The sequence below is a fragment of the Phocoena phocoena genome, chromosome 1 (genome assembly GCF_963924675.1).
Source record: "Phocoena phocoena chromosome 1, mPhoPho1.1, whole genome shotgun sequence".
Taxonomy (NCBI): domain Eukaryota; kingdom Metazoa; phylum Chordata; class Mammalia; order Artiodactyla; family Phocoenidae; genus Phocoena; species Phocoena phocoena.
In genome coordinates this window covers 135,217,927-135,232,083 of record NC_089219.1, presented here as the reverse complement: position 1 = coordinate 135,232,083, position 14,157 = coordinate 135,217,927, and the positions used below count along the sequence as shown (strand labels likewise).

General features: G+C 35.1%; 1 protein-coding gene across 3 annotated transcripts in view; it reads right to left on the bottom strand.

Annotated features, from left to right (window-relative positions):
• Positions 1–4,823: 4,823 nt before the first annotated feature.
• RALGPS2 (Ral GEF with PH domain and SH3 binding motif 2) overlaps positions 4,824–14,157 on the bottom strand; it is a 157,751-nt gene continuing 148,417 nt past the window's right edge. The window contains exons 17-19 of one of the 3 annotated variants that reach the window (XM_065883881.1): positions 10,470–10,575; positions 7,792–7,883; positions 4,824–5,106 (exon numbers count right to left, since the gene is read on the bottom strand). In XM_065883881.1, the coding sequence (XP_065739953.1) occupies positions 5,077–5,106; positions 7,792–7,883; positions 10,470–10,575 (228 nt within the window). In that variant the 3' untranslated portion in view covers positions 4,824–5,076. The remainder of the gene's footprint in view (positions 5,107–7,791; positions 7,884–10,469; positions 10,576–14,157) is intronic. The other 2 variants (XM_065883189.1, XM_065884542.1) reach the window with 2 other exon arrangements.

Genomic DNA, 14,157 nt, shown 5'->3' with positions numbered 1-14,157 from the left:
TCTAATTATGTATTCCTTTAATCCCATCACCACTTTGCAGTCCAAATGACTAGAATCAAACTTTAATTTCTACTAACAACCCCTAAGGACGAGTTAACCCTTCATTTGGCTTTAAACACTAAATTTACTTGCCTATTCTAGAACATACTAGCCCTTTAAAAAATGTGAAAATAGCATCTTGACTCAGTTGAACAAGAGTAGCTCCAGATCTTGCAATAATCTCGGAGAAGCAAAATGTTTCCAAGCTTTGCTTTTACTGAGAATTGGCTTACTCTCTTAACTTCTCTTTATATTTTGGAGCTGTTTTCACTTTCCTGACATAGTATTTTCAAGTAAACAATAACTGGTAGGTTAAGTGACTGCTTGTTTGGTCTGAGTCTTATTTAAATATAAGAATGTACTGAACTAAATCTCACTTCTGGGAAAAGGAACTCTCATTTCGGGATTTCAGTAGCTTTAATAAAACCCAAACAGATCTTTCTGGCTGTACTGTATTCTTTTAAGGATTTTCTGAAAGGACATAATTAAATCTATGTTCAAAACAACAATTTCAACAACACAAAATAAAAATAAACTCAGCTGGATGGATGCTCTTCAAAGTTGTTCTCAGGAGTGCTCATCTAAAGGCTGATTTGGTGGGTTTAATTTTAATCTTCTACCCTGGAAGGAGAGGAGCAGGGACGGAGCTTGTCTAAAAAGACTCAAAGCCAAGGTGGAATGCAACAATTACCTAGAGTGATCTGCACACATTTTCTTAGACCTGCTGTGAGAAAGAGTAAGCTGGTGGAGAGAGGGATAGCACACACTCCTGAAATAAGAGGAGTAACAGGGCAAGTGATTATTGTCATACTCGATGCCCTAAAGTTGGTCTCCAAATTGATAAGGCACTGACCAAATCTTCCCCACACTACATACTTGAGATACCAGTGTAATGAAATTGCTTTCCAAAAGCTTAAAAGTTTGCATGCACAGATGTCTTTCATTGGAATCCTCTAACAAGAGAAAAGTAATTACTTTAGACACAAGCCATTTTTAAGGAAGCAAAACCAGAAATACTTAAATCATTTTGAAAAGGTTGACTTCATACAGAAAATAATTATCTCCAATGTGATTAAATAACAATGTTTGTTAGAAAAAAACAGAATACTACTCTGGCTGTAAAATTATAAATTTACTATGTTTGAAAGAAATATAAAAGAAGAGAGAGAGAGAGAGAGAGAGAGAGAGAGAGAGAGAGAAAATAAAAGCAAACCCTGAAAGATCACTGAAGAAGTCAGACAAACCTCACCACTTGCTTTGTATCACCTATTCATGCAACAGCTGTACTATTGTTCCACGGGACACAGTAAAAATTCATCTTCATTTTCAAAAAGGGATCCAATTATTTCAAAAGCCTTTGAAGCAGAGAATTTTTTAAAATTGAAGATTATCTTCTGTTAAGCAATGCTGGTACCCCTTGTTTGCAGAAGAAGATAATATGGTGGTTTAAAAACTGGTTGTAAAGGAATGTGCCTCAAAAAAACAGGAAGGAAATCAATAGTGGATATATTCTTCTAAAAAGTTAATGGATTAAATCTACTATTATTGTCGATTTCTAATTAATATGATGTCCTATAGTTTTGTCTTCAGTAGTAAAGGCATATATAACTTACAGATTTAACCTTAAAAAAGAAAAAAGAAAAAAAGACTTCCCCTCAAATCATTTGGCCAGGTAAATTCTAGTAATCCTAAGAGAGCAATAGGCCAGGCTGCTCTTGGAGGGCCCTGGTTTCAACTAATATATAAGGTGTATACACTAGAGACCGTAAACATTTTTTCCTTCTATAACAGTGCACCTTGGGCTCCTTTATATATCTTCTAGAAGAGGAATAAAGCCACTTACAGAAACTTTGCAGCTACAAACACCCTAGTTCTTGACATACAAAAAGACACAATACCAAGACAGTCCGTACAGAAAGTAGTGCAATAGTCATATGGCATTTTCCACACAGGAAAACATTTGTCATTGAAGTACATGCCTGGGGAGTAAAAAATACTCAAACTCAAATTGTTTGGATCCCTTTTTGCAATGTTTACATAAATAATATCTACACAGTGAAGAAAATGTAATAGGAAGGTGTGTTTGATTGGTTCTTTTAATTCTTACAGTTTGGAGGTACGGTAAAAATAAAGCCTCTGAAAAAAATAAGCAGAACTCAAACAAAGAGGGAGCATGAGACCAAAAACAGTGCTCTTCGAGGTCAGCAGTTATTTTTATAGTTGTATTTTAAAAACTGTTATGTTACTTCTGCATGAAAAATAAGCTTCCATGTTCAAACAAACTGTTAAATAAGATGTGCCTCAAACTGTATTTTGGGTGGTATTATACTATTACACCAGGCTGGATAATATACCAATCATTATGTTTATCAAAAAGTAGCTTAAATTATAATGGAATTTCCAATGAGGTCTTCTTGACTTGGAGAGAAACAAATGAGCTTAATATTGGTGGAAATTTCAAGCTTTTGAGTCGCTACTTTACAAACTTATTAAGGGTAGGCCTTACAAGAGGAGAAAAATTTCACCTTCCCACTAATACACTGCCTAAATATTTAATATATTTTGGTAACATTTATTTTTCCTTGAATTATTATTAGGTCTCATTTGGTGAATTACAGATAAAAAATTCACCTACACTATTTTAATTCACTTCCTTCACTGATCTTTGCTTCAAATGCTAAATTCACCTTAAAAAGCAATGAGCAATCTTTGGAATGGACAAATTTGAAGACAAAAATAATGGTGACGCCCGCTGCGCGGTTCAGTTTCAGTCAGTCAGAGGCCACAAATCTATATAGGGACTTAGTCACCAAACCTGAACACTGTTCTCACGCTGCACAAGCAGCCTCATGTTTAGCGCTGAAAATATCAAACACATCTTCCAGTGGAGCTCTCTCTTTGGCAAAACTGTGGGCTGTCAGGCTCTGACTTCCAGGTGCATATCTCCACAGAAACTTATCTACTTTAGCTTATTTATGACAAACAGAAAACATAATAAAAAATCCACAGGGTTTTCATCCACAGTGTTTTTTAAGAAGCACATACACTGTTAAAAACACTTATTCCTGAAGAGAAATAAACAAGAAAATTAAAACAAAAGTCAGATGTGCAAGGTCTACAGAGTAATACTGCTATGCTGATTATGCAGAGGGCCTCTTCTCAGCGCCCAGTGTGGGCTATGCTGGGAGATAAAATCACTAGCACAGGCCACATTTTGCCCTCTTCCAGCTCATGTCACTTTTCACAAAACCAGAAGTAATGGTATTTCTAACTGTGCTATATGAGAAAGATATTTGAATTCTTAATATCCTTTCCAAACAGAACACTAAATTTAAAAACTAAGCACTCAGGGAAAGCTCTTCTACTTTCCAATGGAGAGATTTTTTTAGCTAATTATTCTAATAAGCAATATTTTCTATTTAAGTTTCATGGATTCAAGGATGAAATACTTATGATTAAAAAAAAGCATAAAATTCTCCAAGAATACAATCTGAAAAATTTTATGTGAGGCCCAAAGTAATAGAAGTCTATTAGAAGTTACCAGTCAAAAAGCACTTCTTACTCTGGGCCACAGCCAAAATCCATGATGCCTCATGAGTTTGTAACATCCAACACACAGCCTTTGTTCAAGTGGCAGTTTTTTGTTAAAACTCTAAGGCATTTCACCTTCAAACTTTTTTTTGTAACTTAACATTTATTTCAAAAGTTAAATGCATTATTGCATTAAAGAGCTCTCACAAAACTGCTTGATCAACTACTGACAAAATATGGTTTCATCGTAAGGACCTATAGTAAGTTTTGAGAAAAATGTTTGTAATAAAGGAAGGTTACGTAGGAAGGAAAGTTTTGATACTTAAAATTCCCAGCATCTCAGTCTTTTACCTTTGAAAATTATTTTGTATGCCTTATAATAAAATACATACATGCATACGTACATACGTCGACTCTCTTTTAAACAAATGCGATCCTGAATCTCGTAGTGATCAAAAATAATGAAAATGAATAACAAAAAAAATACCTGGCATTGTGCACATGAAACACTGTAAAGGAAACTATCCTGATAAAATATCAATACATCACCCTTGATGATAAAAATCACCTGTGAGTGATAGAAGGGCTAATCCAATTCACTTGAAAAATGTAGTTATTGTAAAATCTTCTTAGAAAAGTTTAGGTAGGGATTACAGTTCTCTACTAAGCAGATCTGTGGTCCAACAATGAACTCATATAGAAGGCCAAGCTTTAAACCCACCTAAAAACAACCATGTTTTCTGGAGCCCACTTGAAAAAAGTGTCTGGCATATAAACACTCAGCCTTTATACCTCCTGCAGGAAATAATGTACCCCAAACAGTACTAAATTTCAGAAGTTTAGTGTTTTTAAAAATCTCCCCTCATCCAAAACAAGCCCCCCCCCCAAATCCCAAACAAACTCCAACAACTCACATTATTAACATTTCTAATTCCTATACTCTTGTTGTGAAAAAGCGAGTGAGGCTGCAGACTAATGGAAGCTCAAGCAAACCTTTCCGCTAGGCTGCCGGTAGAGCCCTACTAAGCTGGAGTAGCTTTACACCTCACTTTAAACCCAGCTCCTAATGTAACCCATAAGAAATATGTTTTTCTTTTTAAAGTGTATCTAAAAAAAGGCGATTCTCCCCTCCAAAATTAGTACAAAGTTAAAAGAAATGCAAATTAGCTACGATCTATTCCAAGCACAGCACCGCCAGAAGATTCACACACACTATTTGGTGTTTCATGTTGGTTTTCCTTTCATTCTTTTAAGGCAGTGGTTTCCACAGGTCAGTTCAGAGATAAGAAGCATGGTCCATGGCAGTTTGTTTTGCAACTCCAATTTGTTCTCTGGGAATATCTCACTTCATTCCCTGAAATTAGTGCTTTTTTGGTTCAGAACTCCAGAGGCTGAGATGGAACCTCTGGGCTCTTCCTGGCACAGGATTGGTTTATAGCTGGCGCTCTTTCATCAGGTCCTTGCTTTCACTTAAGATAACAGTTCACCTTGTTTTTTATCAGGCTTTTACTCAAAAGTCATCAAGTTTGTAGGAACCTAAAAAATATAAGCATTACAAACTGATAGTATTTAAAAGGTGTTTTTCAAAGTACTATTTCTTATATTTCCTTGTCATTCTAAGTAAGCCCAAATATTAAAATCTTTCTGGCCTAAATATCTTTTTAAAAAAGGAGTTTGATAGAAGGTACTGTAATTGTTTATGAATAATGAATAAAATACACTAGAACATTTTTGAGAGGAAGTCACTGAGATGAGTTAATACTTTTTCCAATAAATTGAAATCCGGGTGGGAAAAAGGGCAGAGACAGTATCTTTCTTGTCTAACACAGGGGAGCTCAGGAGATGTTTGCTGAGTGAATAAATGAATGAGGAAAGAGTAAGTATGGCCCTAGTAGTGTGAGATTCCACACAAAATGCTTGTCATCATTTATTTTTTCATTATATGTATTACAATGAATTCCTACATGCAAATTTTAAAATCCAGCACAATAATTTTATAACAAACATTACTAAGAATTTCTTTGTGAAATCATCATGAAAATGAGTATAAAAGAATAAAACTCATTGCTAGATAAATGAGTATAAAAGAATAAAACTCATTGCTAGTTTCATTGCTGAAACTTTGTGACTCTGAAAAATCTATAGGTTATATAACAGTTTGCTGCTTATAGACTGGATCAAATTTAATTTGATTTAAGTCTGAAATTCAACAATAATTCTTAGAAATATGAATATATTTTGTTTTTAAAAATTAATGAACCCTCTAGTCAAGGACTAAAGAGGGCTTCACCATGCTAAAAAAAAAATGCTCTTAACTTTTACTACCAGTTTTCCAAAGTTGTGCTGGTAGAGAAATTCATGCATCAGTGGTCATTTCTCTGTCCTTTAAAAGAGCTTAACAGTTCCCACACTTTAGCAACCTTTTCCTGAAAACCTGGGATACTAAAAAAAAAAAAAAGATTAATCTCTTACGTGTGTCAGCTTCTGAATGAAAAATTATTTGACAATACAATCATAACTGAACTATAAATACAACAGTACAAATCCAAGAGTGCTTAAATTAAAGTATAAATTCTCAGGTCTGGTTCCAAGAAAACCAATATTTTAATAAAGTAACATTTTCATTTCCTCCTAAGTTGCCTGACTATGGTTTAAGGTGTTGTACCTGAGTTAGAGTCTTCTACTAAAACTTTTCAAATTTCACAGCTTCTATTTATAAATTTGCTACTTCTCTGATTCTTCCAAGTATAGAAACAAACAAATTAAAAACCCATTTATACACATCTGGTTGACTTGTTCAGTAGCAAAGTCCACTAATATAATAAAAAGAAATTGAACCTCTATGCTGGTACGCATACCCTGTCTAGATTAATCTTGAAACTTGAGATTGAAAAGAAATGATACAGTACTTTAAGCTACATTTAAAGAAAATGTACAGCATGGAGCTGAATCCTGAAAAGCTTGGTTTAGGCAAAAGAAGGTCTGTTTCCTTCATTCTGTCCCGGACACTAACTTGACAGGGGCAAGAAAGTAATTTTTGCTCTATGGTATTTCATGTCCTCAAGGGACATTGTTAAGAATGGTACCAAATATTGCTATTAGTCTTTCATATATTTTTGAAATAAAAATTGTAAGAGAACAAGGCCCATTCCAACAATATTTAAGAAGAATGAATCTACAGGATGAAGACAGAGTTTGTGTCATCTCAGGCCCACGATTTTTTACTTGTTTGACCCTGTGTAGGTCATTTAGGATTTCCGAGCCTTAGTTTCTTCCTTTATCAAAAAAGGGATAATAACTTGGGTCCTGATAGCACACAGTGGAAAATACGTTTATAAGCTTTATAAACTTGTATAATGTATTATATTATTAAAAATTAGCTATTGATAACACTTACCATATACTTCTGTATTTCAGTACCTTAAGACAATAAAATTTTCAAATATATTCAACTGAAAATTGGCCTAAAAAAGTCTATGTTTATTTATGTCTGCCCTACCAATTCATGGTTCAACTTTAAATCTGCAACCGGGTTTGGAGAAAACACCACTATGGATTCATTCCTCTTTGTAGCTGAAAGCCTTTGAGTTAGACCATCTTTGCTTCAGTAAAAATAAAAACAAACAAAAAGCCCACATAGTTTTGGGTTTCATTGCAAGCACAGGAACCCGCATAAAATTGTCAATAGAACAAATAAAGACAAATCAGAATAATTTTTGTTAAGGTGCCATCACATTTTTACCTCTCTAAAGTCTCCTTGCCTCCCACTACATTCTCCCAACAAGGGCTACAGTTCCCTGTTTTGAACACCTGAAGCTTGTTCCATCTTCAGGGTCTTTGTGCACTTACTGTTCCCTCCACCAGAATTTTGTTCCCCCTTATCTTCACATGGCCCTTCCTTCCTGTCATACATGTCATTGTCATCTCCTTAGGGAGATCTTTGCTGTTCACTCTTATTTATTTAAAGTCTGTCTCTACTCCCATCACTCCATATCATGTAATTCTATTTTGTTCATACGGTTTTTACTACTTGAAATTTTGTTATTTGTTCGCTTGTTTATTACCCATCTCCTCTCTAAAATGGGGACTTCATGTCTTGCTGACTGTGGTCAACAAGAAGTAGAATATGAACAGTTTCCCTACTTCACTCCAAAAATTTGGAACTCTTTTAATTATATTCGCAATTTATGGACTATTTTGAGGGTTAAGAGAGATGCTTACCTGTTGTTTGTTACTTTGGCAGGCTGCACTCAAGTGCTTAAACCACAGCATTGCATTCATCCTATTGCCAGCTTGAAATTTGTATGAATTTCCTAAAATTATTAAAAACAAAGGGAAACAATAAAAATTGATGACAGTTCTCCGTTTAAGAATTCTATTTCTCTAACACCTGATTTTCCAATACAAATAAAACGAAGAGTTCTCTGTGCTACATTCACGTGCTATCATTTATGAAGAAAGTCACTGTTTTGCTGTTTATGAATTGGAAGAGAAGTATTTTGCCTCCTTAAATGCTCTTTAAAGTATATTTAAATAAAATAATTGTTTGGGGCTTCCCTGGTGGCGCAGTGGTTAAGAATCTGCCTGCCAATGCAGGAGACACGGGTTCGATCCCTGGTCCGGGAAGATCCCACATGCTGCGGAGCAACTAAGCCCATGTGCCGCAACTACTGAGCCTGCACTCTAGAGCCCACGAGCCACAACTACTGAAGCCCGTGTGCCTAGAGCCTGTGCTCCGCAGCAAGAGAAGCCTCCGCAATGAGAAGCCCGTGCACCGCAACGAAGAGTAGCCCCCGCTCACCGCAACTAGAGAAAGCCTGCACGCAGTGAAGACCCAACGCAGCCAAAAAAAAAAAAAAAAAAAATTGTTTGGCTTCTCTAGATTTGTATGAGTGGATGAGAGTGCAGGATATCACTTCTCAGCACTATTTAGATGATCTAAATATTAGTAGATGCTAATAGTGAATTTTTATAGGCCAGAATGCTTTAACATGTTTAACACTTAAATATTAGCTATTTAATGTGATTAAGGATTAATCAGCTAACATCAATATAACCTATGCTTTTAGTTTTTAGTTAACATTTGTCAAAATTATTAGAGAAATTTCTAGGTCTAGTGAGGGCTTATGTGAAAAATCTGAGAAGGCAACTTTTTCTCTTTCAGAAAATTAGAAATTCATTTGTTTCCTGTGTGTTGTATGTATTTAGACCTTATGTTGACTCTAATTCAAAACTGACACATAATAAGGATATTTTATATGTTTATATGTATTAAGGTAATAAACTGAGAAAAGAAGAAAGGACTCATGTAGTATAGGTGCCCTAAGTTGAGCTTAATTCCCCTTTTTCACTGACCTGAGTTCTTTTTACCTCCCAATTCTTACTGAGTGCTACTCTTTCCTTTATAACTGAATTCAATGGCTCAAGAGCCTCATCTATATGCAGGCATTATACAGCTCTTCTTTGAGATTTTCTCAAAGACTTTTTTTCACTTTCAGAGGCAACAGCTTTCTTCACCAAATGTTTAATTACTAAAATAACACTTTTTTGCTTGTTAAACACAGATGCAAACATTAGATCAACCTAAATAGCAGAGGTATCTGATCAGCTGGCCACAGCGGCCATTTACCTACTCTCCCCTCCCTGAAAAAGACCATCAGTACAGACTTCATAAAAACCTCGTACTCTGAAATGGTTCTGTCAAACACACTAAGGAACTGATGGAAGACAAATAATCTGTTAACTGAACCCCATGAAAATGATCTTTTATAAATAATGAAGGCCTTTGGGATTGGCAGGGTGGAGGCTGGGGCTTTGAATTCAGAATGTTGAGTAGGAGCTTCTTACTCTGTAAGTCAACCTATTTCATCTCAAAACATAACATTTTGCTATTATTTTTTTCTGCACTAACTTTTTCTGCATGTTTTCTTAAATTTTTACTTAAAGTACCACAATATCCTAAAAGCAGAATATCTGTGGATATGCATTCTAAATAAACAGAAGTCAGAGTATAATTTTACAGTCAGTAAAAGGTAATATAACTTCATTTTAGTAGGAGTGAGCTGCTGAAGTGGAAGATTCTGGGCAGATATGAAAGAATTTTCTTTCTGGCTTCCTTTGTGGTGCTTATCAACAGCTGGCAGATGTTACGAAGGAAGAGCTGCAACCACATGAGGATCTGTTCTGATGACCACTGAGGTCTCCACAACAGGCACAGGCAGGGTGAGAAGGTATGATCTGATTCTACTACACAGCCCACCCTCCAACCTCTCTCATCCACTTTTAAAGTTTAAAGTTTTAAAGTTTTTAAAACTCCTGTGGTCAATAGCCAACACTTTCACTCATAAATGTCTCCATACATTGTAAGCTAAGTATTATAATTAAAATTATACTTATTTGGAAAGTGGTTTGAGTCAAATTACCAATTAATTTAATTAAAAGTAATGGAATAAAAATCATTTAAAGGAAAACTTCTGCCACATTCAGAGCTTAAGAATAACAATTGATCTCAGAATATAAACGAAGGGGTACTGAATATTGTAAATCTGAGATTTTAAAGTTAACAGTGGTCTATAGATTCTCGAATTCCCTCCTTCCTTTTCTGGTTATTAGCTCTCTAGGGATTATTTGGGTTTTTAATTTCAAGCTTATGCCCATGTAGCAAAGAAAATAAGCTTATTTAATAAGCTTATTAAATAAGCAATTAATAGATATTGATATCTAAAAATATTGCTATCATTAGTATACATTACATTATGTGACACAAATATTTCCCAAGAGATTGAACTACACAAACAATGCCCCTAGTCGTGTATTCCAGTTAAACTATTGATAAATTTTGGCTTACCGAAAGTTGTGTACATGCAATACCTTAAGCCCTAGTTATTTTAATGATTCACCTTTCTCAGAGTCAGTCAGCAAGAAGAGATCTGGATGTTCCGGGTCATCAGCCATCATCACCATCCATCCTACTACAGACACGTTCTTATTTGATGTTGATTTGAACTGAGAGATAAAAAAAATAATTAATGGAAACAAAATTTATGGCTTATTCTATGTAAAAATTAACTGTTAGAGAGCATATTTTCAGTTTTTCCTAGAGAGAGACGAGATTTCATGCTGGTCAGGTCTGCTCCTGGTCTCTTACTACTAAATTCCATGTAAGCATGCCCTCTTCAGATAGTCTCTTATACTTTCCAGATCTTTCCCAGCTTCAACTCTTCATCAAAAGTTAACTGTCCTAGCGTCCACTCCCAAAGACCATGGTCTGTTAGTAGATCTGGTAAATTTATCTGTATTGTTTTTTTTTGTTGTTACTGTGCTACACCTCACCCCTTCGTTACAAAGGAAACACACTTCCATTTTAATAGGTGTTACCTCCACACACACACCCTTTACTGAATATAACTGACATATAATATTGTATAAGTTTAAGGTGTACCAATGTAATAGGAGTGTTATCTTAAACCTGACAACCTGATGATTTAATGAATCAGCACCACCATCACAATTCTTAATAATATATTCTTGCCTGTATTTCTCAGAAAGAAGGTATTCTTAGCATGCTTGTTACCTGTCTAGTTATTCTTTTTTTTTTATAAAGTTACACTTTAGTAATGGAAAAAAAAGGGCTGTTATAAAAGCAAGAAATTTAAGTTAATCCTACTCATGAACATAAATGAAAAAATGTTAAATAAAATATTGGCAAACTGAATCTAGCAGTGTATAAAAAAGCCGGTACATGATGGCCAAACTGGATTTATCCCAGGAATATGAGGGTGATTCAATGTTAGAAATCAATGACTGCAACTAAGTTCACTTTATTTCATGAAAGCAAGCTTAGTTCAACTTTAGATAAATTATTAAAATAAATCACCATATTAACATTAAAAGAAAAAAGTATGATCAACTCAGTTGATGTAAAATAAAACCATTTGCTAAAATATAATGCATATCTGTGTGACTTGGAATGGAACAGAATTTCCTAATTCAATAAGGAGTACCTACCAAACAAACAACAACAAACCCCCCACAAAACCCGAACAAAACAAAGCAGGAAAGAAAAAAACAAAACAAAACAAAACCCAAACCAAAACCCTGCAACGCATGCTCAAGGGTAAAATGCTAAAAACACTTCAAAATCAGTTTTAAGACAAGGATGCCCACCATTGCTACTTCCATCCAACACTGAATTGGAAGACCTAGTCAGCACACTAAGATAACAGGAAAGAAATAAAAGGTATAAGGGTAAGGAAGAAATAAAACTGCCATTACTCACAGATGATATTATCTACACAGAAAATCCACCAAGTTAATAAGAAAGATCAGCAAGGATGCTTGGAAAAGAACAATATAAAAGTCAACTGCGGGCTTCCCTGGTGGTGCAGTGGTTGAGAGTCTGCCTGCCGATGCAGGGGACATGGGTTCGTGCCCCGGTCCGGGAAGATCCCACATGCCGCGGAGCGGTTGGGCCCGTGAGCCGTGGCCGCTGAGCCTGCGCGTCCGGAGCCTGTGCTCCGTAATGGGAGAGGACGCAACAGTGAGAGGCCCGCGTACCGCCAAAAAAAAAAAAAAAGAAAAGTCAACTGCAATTTTATACACTAGAATTATAAAAGTCACTTATAGGAAAGGTACCTAGTAATATATGTAACAAAAGACATACAGGAAAGTATAACAGTTAAAAGACTTTCAAGAAGACCTAAATCAACAGAGAAAAACCATGAGATGAAGAAAAAGGTTCAATGTTGTAAAGATGCCAATTCTCCCTAAATTGGTCTACACATTCAGTGTCATTTCAATAAAAATTCCAGTAGGGTTTTATGTGGAATTTGAGAAGCTGATTCTAAAACTTACATGTAAGAGCAAAGGATCAGAAATAGCCAAGACACTCCAGAAGAATTAGGCTGGACTTGCCTTGCCTACACAAGACTTATAAATCTACAGTAACCGAGACCATGAGCTACTGGGACAAGGACAGACTGACAGGGCGATGGAAGTCTAGAAAGCAATCTGTGCACATAGATGCAAACTCAAAGGATAAGAGTGGGCTCTGCAGATCAGTAAAGGAAGAATGGACTGTTCAATAGATGGTGCCAGGAAAATTTCTCATCCGTGCAGAAAAATCAAAATGAATGCCTATTTCATAACACATTTCACACACACACCCCTCTGACTCCAGGTGGATCAATGGTTTTAAAGCAAATTGCAAAACTTTAAATCTATTAGTAGAAATTATAGGAGAATATCTTGATGATCTCCGGTTAGAGAAGTATTTTATTTTAAAAACATGACTCAGAAACTGTTAAGTATAAATTATATTACTTTAAAATTAAGAACTATTCACTAAAAACATCACAAAGAGAGTTAAAAAAAAACAAATCAAACAAATTGGAAGAAGATATTAGTAACACATAACTGCTAATAGATTAGTATCCAGAGTATATAAGGAACCTTTACCAATTAGTAAGAAAACACACTATCCAATAAGCAAAAGATTTATCCAGGCATTTTAGAAAAGAAACATGAATGACCAACAACATGAAAGAAACTTCAAACTCATTAATAATCTGGGGTGTGTACATTAAAATCACAAGGTACCATTTCATATTTACTAGGTTAGCCAAAATTAAAAAGCCTGACAACAAGTATGGTGAGGGTGTGGAACAATGAAAAACCTCACCATGCTGTTGGTGAGTAAGTAAATCAATTTGGCATTTTCTTGTAAAGTTGAACGTTTGCCTTCCTTGGTATGTAATCTAGAGAACATATGCACAAAAATATTCATAGTAGCTTTGTTAGATACAGCAATAACCTGGAAAGCATCCAAATATCCATCAGTAGAATGATGAATAAATTATGGCAGATTCATAAAGTGGAAGACTATTCAAGTATGAAAAGGAATAAAGGACAGCTATATGCATCAACAGTGATGAATCTCATCAACAATATATTAAGCAAAAAAGGGAGTGCTTAAAACTATATATGTGAATCCATTCAGGTACAGTTCAAAAATGAGACAATGTGTTAAGGAAACACATATAGTAAAATCCTGAACAAAAACAAGGCAGTGATGAACATGAAATTTAGGACAGTGATAGGCTGTGGGTGTGGCTGATAAGGAAGGAAGAGGATGCTATCTGGGAAGTCTTGGACGGCTCTGGTAATGCTCTGTCTTCTTATGCTGCATGGAGTTATAGAGGTGTTCATTTTATTTATTATTCTTTAAAATGTTCATGTATACTATATATCTTTGCATGTATATGTTTCACAATTTTAAAGAAATGGGGAAAAGAAGGAACACATCACATTATTTGTAACAACGTGGGTACTACAAAAATGAAAGCCAAAGGGATTAGGAAGTTTTAATACTGTGAAGAATCAAATTGGCAATACTACAGAACAGCTGATTTCACAGCTAATAATTTATGCCAAAGCAGATAGCACGATTTTCTAATATTCTTTTCCTAGCCCCCAAAACATCTGCATCAATTGCTTCTTTTTTCAATTAAAAAAAAAAAGTAATTCAAACAGTATAAGCCCCTTTACATAGAGTACAAATGTCCTCAACCACCAGCTGAATCTCATCCC